We start from the raw sequence: 25,358 nt of genomic DNA, 5'->3' as shown, positions 1-25,358 counted from the left end.
CCATCCATCAGGAACTCACATGATGCAGATAGTACAAGCTGCAAAAATCATCTCCGGGGTCACCTGGGCTTGTCTCCTGGCCCCAACAATCAGCTTCATCACCACATTTTTCATCACCCCAAAACCTCAGACCTCAGACCTGACCTCCGACGCTGTGACTCGGTCTTCAGTGCATCTGCCAGCCTGCTCGGAAAAGTCATCCACACCTGTTTGGGGATCATCTTCCTGGTGGTCCTAATATCCTTGATCTTCAGACTGTGATCAGCTGACCTGGTGCTCGTTGTGGATTTACACAACTGAATTCAACCAGATGTAAACAGATGTTTCATGAGTTTCCCCGCCTGATTTCCATTCCCTACATTGATAGTAGGGTTAGGGGAGGCAGTTGAGACGGTTCGCCTAGGACGTATCCTGGGTGAGGTGTTCCTAGTATGTCCCACTGGGAGAAAGCCCCGGGCAGACCCAGGACACGCTGGTGAGCGTACATCTCTCGGCTGGCCTGGGAACGGCTCGGTCTTCCCCAGAGAGAGGGAGGTCTATGCTTCTCTGCTTAGGCTCCTCCCCCTGCGACCGAGCCCCGGATAAGCAGAAGAAAATAGATGGATGGACTCTGATAGTAATACTGTTTATACTGTGTTCATCCTCGACTGAACACTGTTGGTATGAAGGCTGAGGTCATTTGGAGTCCAGGGAGCGCTTTTATAGACCTTCTATGACTCTGTGGTGGCATCTGCCATTTTTTACAGTGTGGTATGTTGGAGCAGCAGTTTATCGGCAGCTGAGAGGAAGAGGCTGGATAAACTCATCAGGAAGGCCAGCTCTGTTCTGGGATGCACCCTGGACCCAGTGCAGGTGGTGGGAGACAGAAGGACTGAGTCTCCCACCCCATGCATGTAAATGTTGCTGAACTGCAGAGCTGCTTCAGTGACAGACTGCTGCATCCTCGATGCATGAAGGAGCTTTTCTGCAGGTCCTTCCTCCCTGCAACTGTCAGACTGTACGATCAGAACTGCTCCCAACAAACGTAGATGTTTACATCTGTGCTGTAACAGCAATAATTTAATCAACCGATTTACACTATAACCAGGGTTTGCCTCTTATCTGTATTTAATTTTATTTAATTTAATAACGGTACAGTACTCTGCTTTTGGTAACCATTGTCCTTGATGTAAATATGTAAAAATTGTGTATGTTTCTGTTCTGTGTCCTGTGTCCTGTTTGTTTGTATATGTGTCTTTCTGGCTGCTGTTAGAACAAAATTTCCCCTTGTGGAACAATTAAGGGATTCTTATACCACAACACACACAGCACATGGCAGGGAATTAAATCTGTCACAAACTAATCAAGAACCACAACTACCACAGACACCCGACATGCCACCCATCCAGACAGTCTTAAAACCTTCTACACCAGGTTTGACAGGCTGAACACAGACACAACCTCAAAGGCCCCCAGGTGCCCCACGGGCACTGGCTTCCAGGTCAAACACACACAGGTCCTGAAAACTCTGAAGAAGGTGAACCCCCACAAGGATGTGGGACCCGATAGAGTTCCTCCCAGAATTCTGAAGGCCTGTGGGGAACAACTAGCTGCTGTGTATGCCGACATCTTCAACCTGTCACTATCCCAGGCAGTGCTCCACCATTATACCAGTACCCTAAATGACTTCAGGCCAGTAGCACTCACACCAGTTGCCATGAAGTGCCTAGAACAACTGGTTCTCACACACATCAACCACATGGTCCCAGGCGCTGTCAATCCCCTCCAGTTTGCTTACCGTCCCAATCCCAGCTGTGAAACTCAGAAACCAGTCTTACTTGTTATCATCTATCGTCCACCTGGGCCTTACACAGAGTTTCTGTCTGATTTCTCAGACTTTTTATCTGATTTAGTTCTGAGCTCAGATAAAATAATTATTGTGGGTAATTTTAACATCCATGTAGATGCTAAAAATGACAGCCTCAACATGGCATTTAATCTGTTATTAGACTCAATTGGCTTCTCTCAAAATGTAAAAGAACCCACCCACCACTTTAATCACACTCTAGATCTTGTTTTAACATATGGCATAGAAACTAAAGGACAGTGTGTGGCTGATGCACAGCCAGTGTTGGGAAGGTTACTTTTAAAATGTATTCCGTTACAGAATACAGAATACATGCCCCAAAATGTATTCTGTAACTTATTCCGTTACGTTACTCAATGAGAGTAACGTATTCTGTATACTTTGGATTACTTAATATATTATCATGCTGAATGTACTATTGCTGTGTGATTTATTACTATTACTGAAGGTCCGCGACTCCGAACTGTAGTAAAGGGACCTCTGACTAATACGGCGGGGTCCCTGTCGGCTCGTAGCCGAAAAATAGCTTTACTTTGTTGTGTGGGTCAACTTTTCTTGCGAGAGACAGAGAGAGGAGTTGAAAGGCTCCAACGGAACTTATTGTTTTCAGACGAAAACAGGAACACGGTGTACAGTCGAGTCTTAATAGCTTACTTACAACTGGGCTCGTCAGGCTCTCTTCTTGGCTGCAGTGGTTATTATTATATTTACATGCTTCCAGCTCCCGTTTTTCCTCGATGACAACTCCTACCTTTCCACTCCCCTTTTTCTCCCTCCTCGCGCTCACAGACCCATAACGTGTATGGCAGTCCATTCTCCCTGCAGCACGGACTACACTGCCCATGATGCTACATTCTTTAGAGCTATGCTTGTAGCATTCTGCCTGTTAGCTTAGCACAACAACGAAAAGGCGCTCTCTCACCCAGGAAACACACAGTCGCAGAGAGAGAGAGAGCGTCGCCCTGTAACCATGGCAACCGTAACGCTGCCGCCTGGAACAACAGAACGTAGCTGTCAAACAAACCCAAACAGTCCTGACCCGCGACAATATGAAACAGGAAAATACCGCAGTGTAATCCATTTATTTCAACAAAGTAACTGTATTCTGAATATCACCTTTTTAAACGGTAACTGTAACGGAATACAGTTACTCATATTTTGTATTTTAAATACGTAACGGCGGTACATGTATTCCGTTACTCCCCAACACTGTGCACAGCAGATTATGGTCACATGTCTCTGTGTCAGTGACTGAGGTCAAAGGTTAACGTGTCCGCTTACTGCTGATATCCACGATGTCCTCACTTTCAGGTCCTGCAGGTGACTCACCTTTAAGACTTTTAGAAGCATCAACGAGCAGCTGAATAGACCAACTCAGGTCCAACCGAAGCTTCAGGTGTGTGTGTGTGTGTGTGTGTGTGTGTGTGTGTGTGTGTGTGTGTGTGTGTGTGTGTGTGTTGCTGCTGTCAGCACTCAGACTGCTGAGTCTGAGTGACAGAAACTTATCGGCTCAGCTGACTCGCATCCTGCTGATCATGTTAATGTCATATTAATATCGATCAATACACAAACCAAAACCATCTGACCTCATGTGCTTTTAGTCTTCATTCATCTGCATGTGTATATATATACGTGTGTGTGTGTGTGTGTGTGTGTTGTATAAATAGACATGAAACTGCTGCAGGTTCTTCACACTCTGATCGATCATCACGCAGCTGCTCACAGAGAGCAGGCTCAGTGCTCTGACTGTGACTCCTGCAGACGCTGTAGAAGCAACCGGGCTGCATTTTTAAAAAGACTTTAAACATCTTTTTCAGCCAAAAAGTTTGATGTGGAGATCTGCTGAGCTGAAAAAGTTATGAAAGATATGAGATGATAGTATAATCATTTAAAAGGTCCAAATTTACTGCAAAGCTCCAACGGTCAGGTGCATGGTGAGGTCAGGGGTTTGGATTAAAGATGTTTAATTCCACTTTTATTCAAATCTGCTTTTGTTGCCATCAGTCGGTAATTTAGAAAATTCATCAACCCACTAGAAAAGGTGTGTGTGTGTGTGTGTGTGTGTGTGTGTGTGTGTGTGTGTGTGTGTGTGTGTGTGTGTGTGTGTGTGTGTGTGTGTGTGTGTGTGTCTGCCTGCAGGATTATTCCTGTAATGATGTGCATGCTGACCAGGCTTTGTGTGCTGATTATAAATACAACTGATCGTTCTGATCAGCTTCAAACCTGCTTCTCTCCAGCTCGTCTTCATCACTGCAGCTTCAGGTCAGTCTGTTCAGTGAGAGATGAATCTGTTATCAGTGTGAATGAGTGTTTGATGATGGGTTTCATTAGTTTATTGAGGAAGTCTGAAGGTCAGCTGATGTTCCTTAATTCTGTGAAGCTTCACCTAAAAGCACAAACAGCTTCACAGCTGATGTGAAACAACAAATCTGATCAATTACTTTTTAAACTTGGTGACGAGTTACCAGAAGTTAAAACTCATACATTTGTTTTTGTAGTATCCCCTGATTTTATATGATGCAGCATTAAGTTTGATTGAAAAACAAACAAACAAAAAACCCCAGTAAAACTGGATTAACATCTGCCATCAACTGAGGTGGAACGGCGAGAAGATCTTCTCAGAGCTTCAGAGGAGATGTAAAGGGTTCAACTCTGCGTGTCAGGATGTGAGCACACAGTTCAACAATCTGAGAAAAACATTTGTCACTGTAAAGGTCAGTGAGTCCCTCACCTACAGTTCATGATTGGATGGAGAGGTGGAGTCAGAGGAGGATGCTGCAGAGATGTGGGATGTTGGTGGATGTGGTTTTGTGTTGGTGGATGTTGGTACATGTTGGTAGATGTCGGTAGGTGTTGGTAGATGTTGGTGGATGATGGTTGATGTTTGTAGGTGTTGGTAGATGTTGGTTGATGTTGGTGGATGTTGGTGGATGTTGGTGGATGATGGTACAGTGGGGCAAAAAAGTATTTAGTCAGCCACCGATTGTGCAAGTTCCCCCACCTAAAATGATGACAGAGGTCAGTAATTTGCACCAGAGGTACACTTCAACTGTGAGAGACAGAATGTGAAAAAAAAATCCATGAATTCACATGGTAGGATTTGTAAAGAATTTATTCGTAAATCAGGGTGGAAAATAAGTATTTGGTCACCTCAAACAAGGAAAATCTCTGGCTCTCACAGACCTGTAACGTCTTCTGTAAGAAGCTTTTCTGTCCCCCACTCGTTACCTGTATGAATGGCACCTGTTTGAACTCATCATCTGTATAAAAGACACCTGTCCACAGCCTCAAACAGTCAGACTCCAAACTCCGCCATGGCCAAGACCAAAGAGCTTTCGAAGGACACCAGGAAAAGTATTGTAGACCTGCACCAGACTGGGAAGAGTGAATCTACAATAGGCAAGCAGCTTGGTGTGAAAAAATCAACTGTGGGAGCAATCATCAGAAAATGGAAGACATACAAGACCACTGATAATCTCCCTCGATCTGGGGCTCCACGCAAGAGCTCATCCCGTGGGGTCAAAATGATCATGAGAACGGTGAGCAAAGATCCCAGAACCACACGGGGGGACCTGGTGAATGACCTGCAGAGAGCTGGGACCAAAGTAACAAAGGTCACCATCAGTAACACACTACAACGGCAGGGAATCAAATCCCGCAGTGCCAGACGTGTTCCGCTGCTGAAGCCAGTGCATGTCCAGGCCCGTCTGAAGTTTGCCAGAGAGCACATGGATGATACAGCAGAGGATTGGTTTCATCTGACCACATGACATTCTCCCAAAGTAGAACTTTTTGGTATAAACTCAACTCGTCGTGTTTGGAGGACGAAGAATACTGAGTTGCATCCCAAGAACACCATACCTACTGTGGTTGCTGGAGTACTTTTCTATGCTGTGGTGTGCTGGGGGAGCAGCACAGCGAAGAAGGACTCATCCAGGCTGGAGAAACTGATCAGGAGGGCTAGCTCTGTGGTCGGCATGAAGCTGGACACTCTGGTGACAGTGGCAGAGAAAAGGACATTAAAGAAACTGATGGACATTATGGACAATGCTGGGCATCCTCTGCACACGGCCATAAACAACCAGAAGAGTCTGTTCAGTGACAGGTTGCTTCTCCCAAAGACAAGAGCTAACAGACTTAAAAACTCCTTTGTCCCACACGCCATCAAACTGTTTAACTCCTCTCTGGAGGGGAGAGGGAGGGGAAACAGGAGGACAAAGGAGGGAACAACTAAGCTGTAGTGCCTCTTCACCTCACGGTGCAATAGACTCAATACTTGAAATGTGCAATTCACTTGTATTTTTATTTTTATTCCTATTTATTCTATTTATCCCCTTCGTATATTTTATTTATATTGTCTCTGTATTTATATATATGTGTGTGTGTATAACTCTGTAACTTCTGTCGGTGCTGTGCTTTTTTGGAAATCGAATTTCCCAGAGGAACCCACCCGAGGGATTAATAAAGTTCTATCTTATCTTATCTTATCTTAAGCATGGGGGTGGAAACATCATGCTATGGGGCTGTTTTTCTGCCAAGGGGACAGGACGACTGATCCGTGTTAAGGACAGAATGAATGGGGCCATGTATCGTGAGATTTTGAGCCAAAACCTCCTTCCATCAGTGAGAACTTTGAAGATGAAACGAGGCTGGGTCTTCCAACATGACAATGATCCAAAACACACCGCCCGGGCAACAAAGGAGTGGCTCCGTAAGAAGCATTTGAAAGTCCTGGAGTGGCCTAGCCAGTCTCCACACCTCAACCCCATAGAAAATCTGTGGCGGGAGTTGAAAGTCCGTGTTGCTCGGCGACAGCCCCAAAACATCACTGCTCTCGAGAAGATCTGCATGGAGGAATGGGCCAAAATACCAGCTACTGTGTGTGCAAACCTGGTAAAGACCTATAGTAAACGTTTGACCTCTGTTATTGCCAACAAAGGTTATGTTACAAAGTATTGAGTTGTATTTTTGTTATTGACCAAATACTTATTTTCCACCCTGATTTACCAATAAATTCTTTACAAATCCTACCATGTGGATTCATGGATTTTTTTTTTCACATTCTGTCTCTCACAGTTGAAGTGTACCTCTGGTGCAAATTACTGACCTCTGTCATCATTTTAGGTGGGGGAACTTGCACAATCGGTGGCTGACTAAATACTTTTTTGCCCCACTGTAGGTGTTTGTAGGTGTTGGTAGATGTTGGTGGATGACAGTTGATGTTTTTTAGGTGTTGGTAGATGTTGGTAGAGGTTGGTTGATCATGGTGGATGTTGGTTGATCATGGTGGATGTTGGTTGATCTTGGTGGTTGTTGGTTGATGTTGGTAGATTAAGGAGGTTCGAAAGAAAAGCGTCTGGACTTCTTTAAGTTGCTTGAAGACGTTTCACCTCTCATCCGAGAAGCTTCTTCAGTTCTAGGGTTAAATGGTGGAGAGTCCCAGATTTAAACCCAGTGGGAGTTTCCCCCCACAGAGGGACACATGACCACCTGATGATCCTCTACCTAATCACGTGAGCCAAGGTGTGAAAATGGGTGTGGGTCACAATCAGCCAGGGTTTTGGGTGAGCTCATTGTGAAACGTAGCCCCACCCTATCATGTGATTTCCTGAGGTCAGATGGCCCAGGATGTGAGTGGGCGTTAAGGCGTCTGGGAAGGATCTCAAAACTGGATTATAGATGGCAGAGAGTTTGTGTCGTAAACCCCCGCCTCTGTTCAAAGATGGTCGCTCACAGTGGACATAGATGCTTCTTTCACTCCTCTTTCAAACCATCTGTCCTCTCTGTCCAAAATGTGAACATTGGCATCCTCAAAGAGTGACCTTTGACCTTTAGATGCAGATGGACTGCTGAGTCTTGTCCTGTGGAGGTGGCTCTTCTGTGTTGTGCCATGCACTTGTGAAGTGGCTGTTTGGTCTCTCCGATGTAGAGGTCTGGGCATTCCTCGCTGCACTGTACAGCAAACACCACATTGTTAAGTTTGTGTTTTGGAGTTTTGTCTTTCGGGTGAACCAGTTTCTGTCTGAGCGTGTTGCTGGGTCTGAAATACACCAGGATGTCATGCTTGGAGAAAACTCCTGAGTTTCTCTGATACACCGGCTACATAGGGGATGACAATGTTGTTGCGTCTGTCTTTCTTATCCTCCCTCGCTGGTGTCTGATCTTCTTATCTGTGCCTCTTTGCTGACTTTATAAATGCCCAATTAGGATAGCTGCATGTTTTAAGTGTGTCGCGGTTTGGCATGGCAGACCGTGGGGATATGGGGAATGAGGACCCAGGCGCGGTGCTCTGTGTATAAACAGTGCGTTTATTTACAGTGATGGAAACAATAACAGTAAATCCTCGTGCTTTCCCTTGACTCCCGTGTCGTGTCTTCCCAAAAAGTCCGTGCTCCGTGTTCTCCACTCTCGTGTGTCCACACACACCCCGTGCCTGCTGCCCTCTGATTTTCCACGCTCCTCCTGAGGGGAAAATGACAGAGGCAGCCGTCAAGACACTCAATTCTGGTGGGCACGATACACGGAGTCCAAATTACCATCAGGGTGTACACCTCACCCCTGGCGTCGTTGCCCACCTCTCAATTTTGAATACACGAAGACATTGAGGGCTAGCAGGAGGGACCATGCGCTTACCTGCTGCTCTCTGGCAGGTAGCTCCATGCCCTCCTGGGTTTTAATTGCACCTTAGAACACACATGCATCAACACTACAATGAGCGGGTGGAGGGAGGTTTGGAGTCTTCTCTCACCCCCGTTCTCTGCGGCCTGCTGGAGCGGGGGGGGGTCTAGGAGGAGTTGGCCGTCCAACTGCGGTCTGGAGTGTGGGGCCTCCCTGCTGCTGCGGAGTCGGGGTGGTCTGCCTCTCCCCACCGCAGGGAAAAGGGTAACACCACCTGGGTCTGGGTGCAGTTCCCCCCTCCAGGGGCAAGGGTACCTAGACCCGGTTCGTAGAGTACGCTTGGGGAGTGTGATCGTGTGTACAGCGTCTCTTTATGTCTGTCTCCACGTTGGTTGAGTGTGGAGTAAGTGTATATGAGAGCATGAGGGTGGGAATGGATGTTTGTGTCTGTGTGTGCCTGTATGTCTGTGTCTATATGTCAGGTTGGGTATCAGGCGCCACCTCTCTGGGGACATCTCAGGCCCTCCAAGGTTTGGAGGCCTATCTCCACCCACCACCACTTCCCCTGCCAGTGGCGGACTCCCTCAGGTGTCGGTGCGTTGGTGGTTCTTTGTGTCTGGTGGTGGGCGTCCAGGTACACACCGGCTCACTCCTTGGCGGACGCTTATTGGGGCTCGCTCGGGCCACTTCGGAGGTGGGGTGCCCCCGGCCTCTCGGCCTGGGGCTCGGTCACTCAGGCACAGCTGGCTGCCGGCGGAGCTCACGGGCGCGTCACTGCAACTCCCCCTGGCTTCTGCTCCGCGGCTGCTGAGTGAGCCCTCATCTGGGACTCTCCTCAGCTCTTTCTGGGACAGTGGCGCGGCTGCCCCTCTGTTGGTCTTCCTTGGTCTCTTGTGTTCTGGGGGCCTCTGGATGTCTGGAGTTTTGATCTCCTCCATACCTGCTTCATGCCCTGGAGGACGGGGCTGTGGCCCCCCCACACTCCCTAGCAGATCGTTACATGGAGAAACCTTTGGAATGCAAGCATGCTGATCCACACGGGTGTACACACGGGTGTTCACAGACGTGGACTACAGCTTTCTTGGCTGCTGCCTCAAAGCACATTGTGCGCTGTCTATCTTGCGTGCTGCACAATATCGTTTATTATTTAGTATCTACTGATATCTACTGCTAGCTAGTTTATTGTGACGGTGCTGTTTTTTTTATTATGTTGCTCTTTGTTGTTTGCTTTCTCTTCTGTTTTTTTTCTCCATACAGGTGACCCAGGAGTTTTGTTTTTTTTGTTTTTTTTTTTTTTTCTCTCTTCCCCCCTTCTCACCGTCTCTTCTCCCCTTTGGTTTTCTTTCTCTCCCTCTCTTTCTTTCATTCTTTCTCCCTGTCCTATCCCCCAGTCATGTCTGTCCCGTTTGCAACTGAAAATAAAATAAATTCATAATTATAATAAAGGTCAATCAAATGGACCAATACGGCAAGGCCATGATGATCCACTTGGTAAAATAAATCCGCTTGGCATCTTTCTTGGCCTTAAGACAACAATTCTGATGCTAAAGATCCAAACGGGACACACACACAAAAAAAAAAAAAAGGCACTCAATTCCAGTAGGCATACACTGTAAATGGACTGGTTCTTATATAGCGCTTTTATACTCTTCTGAGCACTCAAAGCGCTTAACACAACTTGTGCATTCACCCATTCACACAAGCACATTTTTCTAAGTGCTTTCTAAGTAACATTCACACACACATTCACACGGATGCATCAGAGAGCAATTTGGGGTTAGTATCTTGCCCAAGGATATTTGGCATGCAGACTAGGGGAAGCCAGGAATCGAACCACCAACCTTTCGAACAGTAGATGACCTGCTCTACCACCTTAGCTACAACCACCCTGATGACCTGGATGACTGAGAACCTTCATAGACAGATGTCGGTAGATGTTGGTTGATTTTGGTGGATCTTGGTAGGTGCTGGTTGGTGTTGGTGGGCGTTGGTTTGTGTTGGTGGATGCAACATGGAACAGGAGTGGAGCACATCACTGCATCCACACGAAGATCCAGAAACTCCCCCACCTCCTCCGAGCAGGTGCAGGGGTAGCTGGCACATCTGTGATGGCGTCATTAATGCTGAGGCACATCTGCAGCTGTAGGAGAATGTGCTCTGTCTGGACAGCGTCTGTGATTCCAGACAATGAAGAAATCTCACTGAGCACAGCCTGCAGCAGCACGGCTCCATAACTGACCCGAGTACAGCCCAGACCATCACCCACCGAAACCACAGCTGGAGTGCTCCATCCACCAGATCTTTTTTATTATTCTTATTAGTCGGAGTTTCTTTCATGTCTGTACAATGTTAAAGAAAACTGCGTTAGATCTGCTGCCTGTGTTCTCAGTTGGTCATATTACTGGGATGCTTTAATCATCCATAGATGCACGAGTGGATGTTTAGGTGTGAGGGCTGTGTGCAATTTAACTTTGAGATGATAAACGTTTGATATGTGAATGTCTCTGTGCTGCAGGTCAAGATCCAACACTCAGCATGAGTCCCAAGCACGTCGTCTTTAAAAAGGTGTCCCGTGACAAGTCGGTAAGTTCTGAAGATAGTTCAGCATCGACATCATAAGTCATGGAGAAGATGTGGTTTAGAAACCCAGAGCAGAGGTCATATCAAAGTTCCTTTTGGAGAGACTAAAGTTTCCCCCTAATAGAAACATCAGCACTGAAAGGATGCTGATTTGTACTCAGGGCACCATTTAAGGCATCCATAAAGTTCTGGTCCTTGATCTTGCTCCACCGCTCTGTGTGCAACAGGATCCAGGTTGTTAATCCGGACCCTCTGGGTTGCGATGGCATCTTTGTGCTGAAATCCAAATTGAACTGACATGTGACAGAGTAACTGTAATATTAATGTCTGCTTTGCCTGCGGGTAAACATTCAGGTTTTTTTTTTATTCCTGACCTCAGAATGGGAAAAGGTTCAAAAACATTAACTCCATCGATGAACTGAACCGATGCGCCTTCTGCTCCCGGTCTGTGGGAAACTAAAAGCACAAAAAAAAAACTCTACTCAGAGCTGTGCTGTCATTTCTGCCTCTGCAAGCATGTGATGGTCCACCCTGCTTAGAGGGAATGTGGAGCTCCTGCAGACTCTGAGTCTTACGTGACCCTCGTGTGTTTTCAGGTGACCGTCTACATGGCAAAGAGGGACTTTGTGGATCACTGCGACTTTGTGGATCCAGTCGGTGAGTCCTGATGCTAACTACCTGCTCTCGCTCTGCTTTTGCTACTGATTGAAAAATGTTTCTTGAAAATGTTTAAAGATGGAGGACTGACAGATGCAGGCCTATGTCTTCATGACATCTCTGCATGTGCTGAGCCCTGTGAGAGAAAAAAGCATAAACTCTGTCAGGACCCCACAAAGACTGGGGAAGAAAAACATGGAGACATGACAGACTGTGGAGACAAATGAGCAGAACACAGAGACAGGACTACGACAGTAAAGAGCCACAAAGACAGACCAGAGAAGGAGAGAGATACAGGTACAAGACAGGGACAGACCGGAAACGAAGACACCAAACATGAACAAGAAACATAGAACTAGAAATGTGAATAATGAAAAATTCAGAGCACTATGAAATATAGAAATAAAGACAGAGCTAGAATATGAAATCTGAGTCACAAACCATACTTCACTCCAAACTGGGTCAAAGACCCAGGACCGACTCTTTAAACAGAGCTTCTCCACCACACAGCGCTCATGGTGAATGTTCAGAATCAGAATCAGAATACTTTAATCATCCCGAGGGAAATTAGGGTTACAGCAGGCAGCCGCGAGCCTCCCCATGATGGTATCAAACTTCTGTTCCATGGTGTTGTCGTTCTTTTGATTCTGAGACTTCACAACTGCAGTGATCCGTTCCGCGATGTGTTCCAACTGTCGCTCAAGGGTCTCATTGTGAGCAGGCCTCTCTCTGATGTTTCCCCTCATACGCTCAATGGTGTTGCTTTGAGCCTTCACAGCAGCTGCAAGCGTCTCCAAGGTGTTGACCATATTACGTTCGTTGTGAGAGGTCGCGCCTCATCCCATCGCTTCGATCCCAGCGGGCAGCCTTGGGGGGGTTTGAACAGCCGGTTCCGCTCTCTTATTTCTCCGATAAACCAGGGCTAAGCCAACTCCGATCAGCATGAACCCTGTTATCACGGTTCCGAATAGATAGATATCTTCAGCGTCCTCGATCGACAGTCCCGCCAGGCACACAGTCCTCCAGTTCTGCCACCCGTCCATCGTGTATCCGGCAGGGAAAGTCCCTCCAGGGTACTCGGGCTCTCCCGAGCCCAGACTTCTCGTTGAGAAAAGGGTGTCAATAGCATTCAGAGACCAGTTGATCAAATCCATAATTCTCTTTAGGTTTTAGAGAACGACATTGGGAGGCTATTCCAGGGAAAGTAATGCACACAAGACAAGGACATAGAGGCTAAGCAGGGAAGATAAGGGTGAGGAGGAGAGGAGAAAAGTGCGACCGCCTTCACTGAGAGCTAAAGAAGAAGGGGTGGCCTGTGCTGTGGGATCCATACACCGCAGTGAACAGACTGAAGAACAGTGCTCACTGGTTTTACTGCTAATTGTAAACTAGCCATGGATATGGGGATGGTAGCAGAGCAGGAAGTAGTTGACCATTTCTGCTCATGCCCAGTAGGAGGACAGTGACAAACCTTTAAAACAGTCAGGAATGTGTTGTGATTTGATCACTTCCTGTTTCCTACAGATGGCGTGATTGTGATTGACCCAGTGCAGCTCAAAGGAAAGAAAGGTCAGTGTGTTTAAATGTGTGCAGTAACATAAGACAGAACCCGGAGGAGGTGCCGTGGGACTCCCTCCTTCAGCCCGTCAGTGTGGAGAAGCTCAGCTTTACCGGAGGAGGTCCACAGGGCTTATGACTGTGGCTCCTGTGTAAAACATATTTCACTGAATGAAAGCTTCTTTCTGTGCAGATGAACATTTCTCTGCAGTGTGGGGTGGGTGCGACACAAAAGATCTCAGAGAACAATAAGCAGCTTCTGACAGACGTTTCTCCAGCTTCTATTCACACTGATTTAGGTTTGATGGAGCCAGATTCTCCTGGTGCAGCATGTTCTTGGATGTGTGGCTTCATTCCTGTTTTTCGGTGTCTGTTAGTGTATGTGATGCTGTCGTGCACATTTCGCTACGGCCGTCAGGACATGGATGTGATGGGCGTGGCCTTCAGGAGGGACCTCTTCCTGGTGACCCGGCAGGTTTACCCCGAGCTGCAGGACAAAGAAAAGCTCACCCACACCAAGATCCAGCAGAAGTTGCTGCGAAAGCTTGGAAACAACGCCTTCCCCTTTTTCTTCGAGGTGAGGAACAGCCTGGAACATCTGGAAAGATCAGGCCCTGCTAGAGGAAGAGGTTTAATCCCTCCATCAGGTTCAAGGATAGAAAACAGAAAGGCCACATTTGTCATGTCTGGAATAGAGTCCTTTTTGTTGTGTTAGGTTTTGTACCCAGTGCAGATCTGGCCTAAATCGTCATCCAAAATCCTCAAGGTAAAAAAGGAAAACCTGATTACAGAATGAATAAAAAATTAGAGCACCAGTCAGAATAACAAAACCCCCACAAATGTCTCAGAAATCTGTTAAAACTCTCTTTAAAACTAGAAATGTGGCACAGTGGTTAGCACTGTTGCCTCACAGCAAGAAGGTCCTGAGCTTGACTCAACCACAGGGGTCTTTCTGTGTGGAGTTTGCATGTTCTCCCCGTGTGCGTGGGTTCTCTACGGCTTCCTCCCACAGTCCAAAGACATGCAGGTCAGGTTCACTGGAAACTCTAGACTGTCGACCTGTTCAGGTTGTAACCTGCCTCTTGCCCTAAGACAGCTGGGATAGGCTCCAGCAGAATAGGATGGATGGATGGATGTCCACATTTGAGCAGAAAAGAGTAGAGTTCTCTGAGAGGTTAGAAATTAATGATCATTAACCGTTCAGAAAGACAATCTAACATTTTAGGGAAGAAATTTTCAGAAATAAAGAGGAGGGTTCTCTGTAGCTGTATGAGAACCTTCGAGAACCTGACTGAAATCTGAACACGGGCGAGGTCATTGTTCTGTAGTCACCAGCGTGTGTCTGTGGCGCAGTTACAGAGGAAGGGGTGGGTTTCACTCTTCTAATCGTATAGATTGTCTTGATTAGTTACTATTCCTGTGTTTATTGTTGAAGAGGTTAGAATGAGACGTACCAATTCGGGTACCGTACAGGACGAGCGTGACGGTCTAATGTGCTTCAGTTTCCAGACAACCTGCCCTGCTCCATCACTCTGCAGCCCGGACTGTCCGACGTGGGGAAGGTAACGCCATCACTACACTCAGCCTTTCATGTTCTTCATCTGTACATTGCTTCAGCACCACAAAGTCTCAGAGTACACACACTGATGTTTCACATCAGCTTCCCTCTCTCTGCGTTGTCACGCAGTCCTCTGAAAGCAGCCAATTTGCCCGATGAATGATACTAGCTGTAAATGTGCAAACTGTGTGTTTCTGTGTGCTGGACAGAAATGTGCGGTGGAATTTGAGGTGAAAGCTTTCTGTGGTGAGAACCAGGACGAGAAGATCGACAAACAGTGAGTCGCTCAGAGTGGATCTCAGTCTGAAGACTCGATGGACAGCCTTTCACGTGTTCCTCCGTCCTCTCTGCAGGAGTTCTGTCCGTCTCACCATCCGTAAGATCCAGTTCAGTCCAGAGGACAGCAAACTGCTTCCCAGCGCAGAGACAACCTTTGAGTTCCTGATGTCCGAGAAACCTCTGCATGTGAAACTGAGCCTGCCCAAAGAGGTCAGAGCTTCAGTCAGGTTCTGAATCAGACACCAGAACCACCAGGTTCTGAAAGCTGGAGGACTCTCACAGATATACTCATGAAAGCACTTTACCTGTCTGCTTACCTGTCTGCAGACTTTTTACCACGGCGAGCCGCTCAAAGCCAATGTTGAAATCACCAACTCGTCCAGCAGGAACATCAAAGACATCAGCTTGTCAGGTGACATCAGTTTGGCTTCAGAGTACTTAAGGTGACGTAGAGCAGCGTGTCTCTGCCACCAAGCATCATTTCTCCAGTTTTTCCTTTTATAAAGGAAAGCGTGAAATGTACAAGCATGCAGAAGTTGCATTACCATCAGGGGAGACGACTGATTTAAAGCCGAGAAGTCTGTAGTGAACAAAAACTGTATGAAGTCCATTCCAGAGTCCTTACTCTCCAGAAACATCTAAGCTAGGCAGCTAATATGTATTTACATTATTTTGTTGGCTTATTTATTTCAAGACATAATGACTTTAAATAAAATGTCTCCCCCTGCTGGTACTGCAGCTTACTGCACGCTTGCACATTTCACTCTTTGGAGGGGCAAAGGGTGAAATGGACACAGTGGACGGCGTGTCTAATACGCACTTTGCAGTGGTATCGGGTTGACTGGAGACATCAGCTGATAACACTTCCTTCCATTAGCATAAATTTAAAAAGTCATGCAACCAAAGCCTGCTCAGACACGATTGGCCAAACTGAATTGTGACCTAAGGAGATGTTTAACCAGAAAAGCTGCTCCTTGTAAACATGAGGAAAGGTGTCTGTGGCGGTGACACGCTGCCTCACCTGCAGGCCTCTGACAGCAGACAGGTGTGTTCCCTGTCTGCAGCAGCACGGTGGCTTACTTTGAGTTTCTGTGCTTAGTCGAGCAGGTGACCCACGTCATCCTTTACTCCAACGATAAGTACGTCAAGTCTGTGGCCAAAGAGGAGACCAGGTGAGTTAAGGATATAACAGAAGTATATTTCTTTTGAATATTTTCTGAGGGAACTTAAAGCAGGAGTTGCGTTCATGGTCTCAGTTTGATCAGACAGAACATTTTTTCTTTTTTCAAAAGGAAGATGTTTCCTGTACATTTAATTTTTGCATTGATCTGTTTAAAAACAGATGTGCCCCTGTCGTACCTGATACATCTTGGTCTAAAGCAGGGGTCGGCAACCTGCGGCTCTTTAGTCCTTATACTGCGGCTCTGCGTGGTTTGGGAAAATAAATTACATTTAGCTGAAGTGTATTTTTTTGTATTAGTTCTTTTTAAACTTGTAGTTCTAAATTGGAAGATTATTGTGATATTGAAATATAAAAATACACTTTTATTTTCTATTATTTCTTCATCGCTCAAAATAAGCGTCACACTGGCGGAAGCCGGTGTGCCCGCTGAAACGCCTGCATTTATCGAGACTTTCAACCCCAGGTAGGCCAATTATGGACCTTGGGATCCACATTATGTCAGCAGCTCCACCGCGAACTATGTTAAAAACAAACACGCTCACGCCTCACAGACGACAGCTGTCCTGTAAAGATGAAGTGACTTCACTGTGCGCAGAGGTTCAGGAGCAGAAGTCCCGTTGTAAACATGTCACGGCAGACCTGACGATGTTTGCATGAACACGCTTTACAGCATCTCTTTATTGACCACTTTCACACACGGCTGCTGTACGCACACAGCCGGCTGTAGCTTTGCAGCTCACAGCCCGACACACAACCGCAGAGAGAGCACAGACTTTAAGGTGGCGAGGCGTGATTGCTGGTGCCGCTCAGGTGCGTCCGCCTCCCCTGCAGCGGCGCTGCAGACCACGCCCCACCGCACACATTAACCAGGTAAAATACATATTTAGGCAGAATTTTGTAAATATCTATTTTTCATTTTTCAGCAGCATAGAGCTTTTTTCCAGTTATTTTTAAAAGTCAGGTCAAGGCTCCAAAAGCCCAAAGGAGATATAAGGCTGGCGGCTCACAGCAGTTTTTGTTTGCTGGATCATTGTAGTTCAGCTTTCCTTTTGTTATATTTCTTTAAGAGATCGAAATGTGTTCATTACATAAATAAAATGTAGTTTTCTCTGTAGCACTTCATGGATTTCATAAGCAACACACTTTAGCTGTTCACACAAAGCATAAAGGTAAAAAAACAATATGTACAGTGTTATCTTCATTTTAGACGTCACAAAGTATTTGCGGCTCTCAGTGTTTTCTTTTGCGTGGAAACCGGCTCCAAGTGGCTCTTTGGGTCTTAAAGGTTGTGACCCCTGGTCTAAAGATACTCCTAGTGACCTCACACTGTCAGCTGGGTTAGTTTTAACCACCCTGGGTTTGACCAAGAGGTTTCTAATCATGTTATGTTTTCGGTTACAGTGACTCTGTGCCTTGTGGCACCAGTCTGAAGCAGGAGTACACCCTGCACCCTCTGCTGGCATACAACAAAGACCGCAGAGGACTCGCTTTGGATGGGCGACTTAAACACGAGGACACCAACCTGGCTTCATCGAGCATGTCAGAGACACACTGAGGTTTTAATGATGGTGTTAGACAGGAAACACGGCTGCTCTTTAAAGGACAGGTTCACATGATTTAACCTGGCAGGTGAGACAGATCTGTCATCAGAGCATTCTGGGCAAAATACACACAGTGTTCAGACCGGCTGCATTCTCACGAGATCTCCGGAGACTCCATCAGATGAGCCTGAAGTCTGGTCAGGCCGTCGAGGTGATGGAGCCTCAGTTGAATTTGAATTGAAATTTTTATTTCAGTCAACAACAACAACAGATTATAATTTTACATAAAAGTACTCAAACAGAAACCGAAAAGTGAATAGGCTGAAGCCTTATGGCTTATACTTATCCTATCCCTTACCCCCATAGAAGTAATCAAATCCTTAACCAAGAAAATAAATAGCATTGATAAATAAGTTGTATAACAGTTTGAAAAGAAATCAATGATAAATCAAGAAATTAAATCAACACAAAAAAATGTTAACAAACCAAATTTCTATAACCTTGTATAATACTAATTTTTAAAAGCTTCCTGAAGAATGACAAAGAAAAACACATCTTCAGTTCATCATTAAGTCCGTTCCATAATTTCACTCCCAAAACTGACACACATACTTAACATTGGTTCTCACTTTAGGCATTTCAAACACATAAGACCCCCTCAAATCATATTTTCCATCTCTTAGTTGAAACATCCTTAAAATACAAATTGGAACATTCTTTTTCATCACACGATATATCATCTCTAAAGTTTTAGAATATATAATGTCCATGAATTTTAACATAGATGATCCTACAAAAAACTGGTTGGTGGACTCCCTGTATCCAACTTTATTTATTATTCTAATAGCTCTTTTTTGCAACTTAAATATTGAATCCAAATATGTTTTGTATGTGTTCCCCCAAATTTCTGCACAGTAGGTCATATAAGGCAAACAAAGGGAAGTATACAATAAATAAAGGCAGTTCTTATTCAAAGAATCTCTTGTTTTATAAAGAATAGAAATAGACTTGGATAATTTTCATTTCATATGTTCTATGTGGGGCTTCCAACAAAGTTTATCATCAATAATTACTCCTAAAAATTTTGGCTCATATACTCTTTCAAGTTCAACATTATTTAAATTCAATTTTACTTTAATATTACTTTTACTACCTCCAAATAACATAAATTTTGTTTTACTTTCATTCAATGATAGTTTATTAAATACAAACCATCTATTTAACTTCATGAGCTCTGTTTCCACTGTTTCCAGTAATTTCTTTATGTCTTTTCCAGAGCAAAATAAGTTTGTATCATCAGCAAACATCACATATTTTAAAGTATCACTGGCTGTACAAATATCATTTATATAAAGTAAAAGTAACTTAGGTCCCAAAACAGATCCTTGCGGAACTCCACAAGTTACTTTTCTAACTTTAGATTTCATGTTATTAATACTCACATATTGGAACCTATTATTCAAGTAACTATTTAACCAAAATTGTACAACACCTCTTAAACCATACCTTTCACACTTCCGTAAAAGTAAAGAATGATCTATCGTATCAAAGGCTTTACGTAAATCAATGAACACACCTATTCCAAACTGTTTTTCATCCACAGCCGTTGCAATATTTTCAATAAATTCCATCACAGCTAGAGATGTTGAGCGATTTCTTCTGAACCCATACTGATGATCATTCAATAAATCATATTTATCAATAAAAGAATCTAGTTTGTTTGCAAATAGTTTTTCAAGAATCTTTGAAAACTGAGGCAGTAAAGATACCGGTCCATAGTTTGACACAATCTGTTTATCACCAGTTTTATATAGTGGGATCACTTTGGCAAATTTTTCAATTTAAATCAGCTTGATGACCTCTGACGACTGGAAGCCTCCAGGAGACTGAACTATGTTTTCCAGAACATCAACCACTGAAATTAGAAATATGATAGAAATGGACTCATCCAAGTGTCAGAGCCGAGGTCTCGTTTTGTTCTGTCAGGTCATGAAGCCTCCACAGTTTAACTTTCTTCTTAGAGGTGGAACCAGAAGCATCCCAAACAATTATTTGATTCGATGATTCGGACATCTCCCTCCTAATGTCTCCTCTGCGGGGTCAGATCTCTGACCTGTTTCTAGCTGCTGGGTTAGAAACACCACAGGGACTCTGGATGATCTGAAGCTCTGTGCTGCAAACGGTTCCTGACTCTCAGTTTGTGCCGACGAGCCTGAAACCTTGCTCGTGCTTTCAGACACCTGTGACCCCTGACAGAGCTGTGAACCTGTCCTTTAACCACATAGCGTGCTAGTACACAATGCCGAGAGCACCTGAGTTTCCTGAGCTTAGCGAAAGAGCGTTGTGTGACTTTCAGAAAGTTTTCCTTAAGCTGATGAGAGCTGTCTGTGTCTCAGTGTGAAGCAGGAGGTCCTGAAGGAGGTTCAGGGGATTCTGGTCTCCTATAAGGTCGTGCTGAGGATGGTCGCCTCAGGGTGAGTCTCACACTTCCTGCTGTTAACAGTGTGTGTATGTTCAGGTGTCTGGTGAGGGGTCAAAGGTCACTACAGGCCCTCTGCCTGACCTCACTTACAGCAGCTCAGGTGTGACGAGGCAGTGGTTTGAACACATTGTGAATACGAGCAACTGATGACACAGAACAACAAAAACAGCTTCAACGTCACCAACACCTTGGCCCCAAATAGCAGACAGGTCTGGCCCAGATCTGGTGTCAAGCCGGCACTGCTAGCTGACTTCTGGCATGGTAAGTGGTCTGTCATCCAGATGTGGGCCAGGCCTGGCTTAGACGGCACTGTCTATGTGATGGCATGCCACATCTGGCTCAATCTTGTTTTGGTCCATCTGGCCAGGCTCATAGAAAACAGGTCTGGCCTGGATCCGGCATCAAGCTGGCACTTCTGACTGACCGGTGTCACGGCAGAGTGTATGTCAACCAGATCTGGGCCACCAAAGGGCCGTCATTTTTTGCGGTATGTGGGCCATGTGTAAGAACATTGTGTGGGCCTGATCTGGGCCATACCAATTTTGCTATGTGGGGCTGTGACAGCCTCCTGGGTCAGCTGACCTGGACACCAGCCACACACCTCTATCATGTGCCAGGGTCATGAAACTCCATCTTTTCAAATCAGAGAGCCTGAAGTGTCACTGACCAATAGGAGCGCTCTCTCAGCCAGGGTCGTGCCCGCACGCTGCGCCTCATATCAGAGGGAAAATTAACCTCAAAGCAATCTGACTCTTTGTGTCTGTTCTCTCTCTGCTGCCCTTCATTGACAGGATGGTGGGATCCAGGTAGGGTCACGCTCAGACACACTGTGTGTGCGTGTGTGTGTGTGTGTGTGTGTGTGTGTGTGTGTGTGTGTGTGTGTGTGTGTAAAACATCTGGACTCACAGCTGTGTCTGTGCTTTACAGTGAGGTGTCTCTGGAGGTTCCCTTCAGGCTCATGCATCCCAAACCTGAACCAGGTACAGATTTCTTTCAGCTTCCACAACACACACACACACACACACACACACACACACACACACACACACACACACGTAAACACACACACAGCTGGTCCAGCTGTGTGTGTGTTTACGTGTGTGTGTGTTTATGTGTGTGTGTTTACGTGTGTGTGTGTGTGTGTGTTTACGTGTGTGTGTGTGTGTGTGTTTACATGTGTGTACGTGTGAGTCTGTGTGTGTGTTTACGTGTGTGTGTGTGTGTTTACGTGTGTGTGTGTGTGTTTACGTGTGTGTGTGTGTTTACGTGTGTGTGTGTTTATGTGTGTGTGTGTGTTTACGTGTGCGTGTGTTTACGTGTGTGTGTGTGTGTTTACGTGTGTGTGTGTGTGTGTTTACGTGTGTGTGTGGGTGTTTACGTGTGTGTGTGTTTACGTGTGTGTGTGTGTGTGTTTACGTGTGTGTGTGTGTGTGTTTACGTGTGTGTGTGTGTGTGTTTACGTGTGTGTGGGTGTTTACGTGTGTGTGTGGGTGTTTACGTGTGTGTGTGGGTGTTTACGTGTGTGTACGTGTGAGTCTGTGTGTGTGTGTTTACGTGTGTGTGTGTGTGTTTACGTGTGTGTGTGTTTATGTGTGTGTGTGTTTATGTGTGTGTGCGTGTGTTTACGTGTGTGTGTGTTTATGTGTGTGTGTGTTTACGTGTGTGTACGTGTGAGTCTGTGTGTGTGTTTACGTGTGTGTGTGTTTATGTGTGTGTGCATGTGTTTACGTGTGTGTGTGTTTACGTGTGTGTGTGTGTGTTTACGTGTGTGTGTGTTTACGTGTGTGTGTGTTTTAAGCTGCTTCTTGTGTATTGCTGACAGCAGTTTGTGATAAACAAGAAGCTGCGTCACACAGATTAACATCCAGATTAGCACCGATTAATAGAGTTTAACACACACACGTAAACACACACACACACTCTCAGGTGCACACTCTTGCGTGTTCCCAGTGTTACCCTCCAGGTGTGTCACTGCAGGGTCTACCTGACCGTATGAAACCAGCTGTTGTGATTTGGCGCCATATAAAAAAGTTCATATTGTTCATATTTCACCTGTTTCTCTTTTCTTGATGCTGACTGACCTGCAGCCAAGGACAGGTAAGTGTGACAGTAAACGACATCACTTCCTGTCCCACACAGTGACGTCTTCCTCTGTGTGACGGACATCATAGGGAAAGGTTGGCGCTTCCCAGGCCGATTCTCTGTCTTACAAGGGGGGGAGGGGCTCGAATCTGACTGGCTAAATTTAAAAGGAGCAGAGCAGCAGACGTAGCTCACGTGGAGCAGGAAGGTCAAGCTCGTCTTACGTGGAGGGCCGGACCAGCAAAGCGCCCCTGCTGTCCCTGTAAAGATTAATCCCACTTTTAATCCCTGAGAGGCGTAAATAATATAAAACAGGCGTCTCCTTTTTCCACACGACAACTAAACGCAGATCAAAGAAATCTGTCAGCACGACATGTAGAAAATTCGCTCGTCGCTCGTCCTGTGACTGTAAAATGTTATGTTGTCGTGTTCTGTCGTCACCTCGGTGAGAACAGCGGATGGATTTTGAAATGAAAACACAGTTAAAGGCCAAAATTCCTGCCCTCCTTCACGTTTGCCCAGCAGGCGAGATCAGAGGCTTTGCCGATCCAGTTGTGGCCTCCGAGCCTTATGTTTGACACCGCTGATAGACTGAAGTCCCACACTTTAGTTTTTACAACCTTGATCGGGCGGCTGTGGTTTAAAGCTGGTCATCGAGCCCCAGCACCTCCGCGTGGTCATGTGACTGTTTACGGCAAACGTCTGTTTAAACGTACACGTGTGTTTCAGTTTTTTCTTGTTTATCAAGAACAGGAAGTGACTTAAACTGCTGAGACAGGACGCGAAGCTTGCTGTTGATCTTCCCACTGTGTCTGTGCTGCAGTGAATCAGATGACATGGTGTTTGAGGAATTCAAACGGGCCTACCTGAAGGGCGTGGTCTACGGAGACGACGACGAGTCCCCCACCGACGCCTGAACTACAAAGACGGCTGCCTCAGGTCAAACGGCGCGGCGGCCACTCGGAGCTGAAGATGAACACAGCGTGGTCGTCCACCCGTGGTTTCCTCACTGTTTTAACGACTCCATCGTGTTTCCTGCAACACCACCCCCAGGCTAACTACAGCCGCGAGGTGGCGCTAGCAGGAACCAAAAACTCTGTCTGCCATAAATGACCATCTCCTCCCCTAATGCAGTACTTTTACCTGGAACCAGGTGTTTTTACTTTTTTTTCCTGCAGCATTTCCTCCATGGCTGGGTTTGGTGTGTACTTTAGGGTTTCCCAAACCTGATGCAGCGCCCTCCGGTGGCCACAGTGATTATGCTGTGAACAAAGCTGAGTGATGCAGTCGTGGCTGGGAGGACGCTGAGGTGGATGGACGGGTGGAGCTGCTTGTCTTTGATGAATGAAATGGTCTAAGTCACAGGTGTCAAACTCCAGGCCTCGAGGGCCGGTGTCCTGCAGGTTTTAAATGTGTCCTCGATCCATCACAGCTGATTTAAAAGGACCTCCTCAACATGTCCTGTAGTTCTCCAGAGGCCTGGTAATGAACTAATCATCTGATTCAGGTGAGCTGAAACAGGGTGAGATCTAAAACCTGCAGGACACCGGCCCTCGTGGCCTGGAGTTGGACACCCCTGGTCTAAGTGCTTCATTAGGGTTAGGTGAAGAATGCCGACGTGGCCACAGGCATCCATGATTGGCCGTCCTCCGTCCAACTCCACCTCCTCCTGCAGCACGTGGAGCTTCTTTTGTTCCAGAGGAAAGCAGCTGAGGGCCTGAGGGTCATTTCTGGGAGGCAGAGTTTAACATTTCCCGTCCTCAGAGGGTCGGTGTGTCACGTTAAATGAAGGAAATGCTGGATATGATGAGTGTCAGCAGGCCGGGCTGTTAGCCGTGAGGCTCTGAGCGAATGTAGACGAGTAAAGTGCATCTTTAGAGCTCAGTGAAACGAGCTGCTGACGTTCTGTAGAGCACGTCATAGCTGACCTGTCAGTGTGCTTATTTTAGAGGCAGCGATGTTTCTCCTGTTTCTGTCTGATACGGTGATACCTGACATACGTGTGTGTGTTCCACTTTTTCTGCATGCATTAAACAGATTGAGGTTGTGAGCTGTTAGTCGCTGTGCTTGTGTTTGATTAAAGAAGCCTGTTCTCCATGTTTCACACTCCGCGCGGCTCCATGTTTTTACATTTGGGTTTCTCACTTCTACTTCCTGTCACACAGAGGTACTTTTGTTATACGGTGACAATAAAGAGATCAGATCGAGTCCAGTGAGCATCCATCCATAATATTCTTGATATTTATAATTAAGTGATTTGTGTACATTAGTGCTATTTTTAATTCTTAAATTTGAAAAATCTGTAACATGTATTGTTTAGTTTAGCCTGTTACTGTCTTGGAGCAACTATAACCTACATCATTTCCTTAAGGATTAATAAAGTGTCATGATTAATGAGTACATCCACAAACTGAGGCTTCCTGCTGTTTTGTGTGTCTCTGCAGATGGACTGAGTATCTGTGGAGCCATTGTGTCTGTGGATACTAACTGTCAGTCACTTAACACTGAGGCTGTGGACCCAGAGGGCCCGGACTCTAAGGGCAGCTCGTCCTGGGCCCGGGGGCGTGTTCAGAGCCCAAATGTAATCCTTTGCCTGGGTCCACAGAGAGCGGCTAACAGCAGCATGTAAATCCACTTTTAATTCATGGCTTCAAAGGAACACGACAGTGTTTGGAAGAATTTATTATCCGAGATGAGTTTGTGACAGAATGACTCAAATTCAGCGTGAATTTGAATTTCATTTGGAAAAATAATAAATGTCTCTACAGGAGATGAGCTGATAGGGTTAAGAGTGTAGAGAAGTTTTGATTTGGGGGTTATGAACGGAGCCTCAAACTAAGATTTTTGAGCTCTTTTGTCAGACACAGAAATTACGAGGTATTGACTTTCTCTACCGTGATATTCTCAAAGTGCCCACAAAGCTGTCAAAGTTCCACCAACAAGCTCTCCTCTACTATACAAGCATGAGTTCACAA

The 25,358-nt window shown here is 45.9% G+C and overlaps 1 protein-coding gene across 2 annotated transcripts; it reads left to right on the top strand.

The window, feature by feature from the left end:
- Window positions 1–4,021: 4,021 nt before the first annotated feature.
- On the top strand, window positions 4,022–24,793 carry LOC147315339 (S-arrestin-like). Of its 2 annotated transcripts, XM_086262624.1 has the most exons (16): window positions 4,022–4,108; window positions 10,980–11,047; window positions 11,641–11,701; window positions 13,226–13,270; window positions 13,636–13,835; window positions 14,761–14,820; window positions 15,026–15,093; window positions 15,170–15,305; window positions 15,423–15,507; window positions 16,195–16,267; window positions 17,680–17,817; window positions 20,216–20,293; window positions 21,093–21,107; window positions 21,229–21,281; window positions 22,389–22,398; window positions 23,207–24,793. In XM_086262624.1, the coding sequence occupies exons 2-16, from the start codon at window positions 11,000–11,002 to the stop codon at window positions 23,298–23,300; spliced, it is 1,164 nt and encodes a 387-aa protein (XP_086118750.1). In that variant the 5' UTR covers window positions 4,022–4,108; window positions 10,980–10,999; the 3' UTR covers window positions 23,301–24,793. The 2 variants fall into 2 exon arrangements, with proteins under 2 accessions (XP_086118750.1, XP_086118751.1); XM_086262625.1 differs by lacking the exon at window positions 22,389–22,398.
- The last annotated feature ends 565 nt before the right edge of the window (window positions 24,794–25,358 follow it).

Source organism: Aulonocara sp. 'chitande type north' Nkhata Bay, linkage group LG14, assembly GCF_057382095.1.
Source record: "Aulonocara sp. 'chitande type north' Nkhata Bay isolate Kocher_YH1m ecotype deep benthic linkage group LG14, A_spYH_male_GT1.1, whole genome shotgun sequence".
NCBI classification, from domain to species: domain Eukaryota; kingdom Metazoa; phylum Chordata; class Actinopteri; order Cichliformes; family Cichlidae; genus Aulonocara; species Aulonocara sp. 'chitande type north' Nkhata Bay.
The sequence above is the reverse complement of the archived record's forward strand: the minus strand, read 5'-3'. Positions and strand labels throughout refer to the sequence as shown.

Bases quoted from the DNA above. Each gene is read 5' to 3' on its own strand.
- LOC147315339 (XM_086262624.1), top strand. From the start codon at position 11,000: ATGAGTCCCAAGCACGTCGTCTTTAAAAAGGTGTCCCGTGACAAGTCG. The intron at 11,702-13,225 runs GTGAGTCCTGAT...TGTTTCCTACAG, and splicing joins CGACTTTGTGGATCCAGTCG to ATGGCGTGATTGTGATTGAC. The intron at 15,508-16,194 runs GTGACATCAGTT...TTCTGTGCTTAG, and splicing joins CAAAGACATCAGCTTGTCAG to TCGAGCAGGTGACCCACGTC.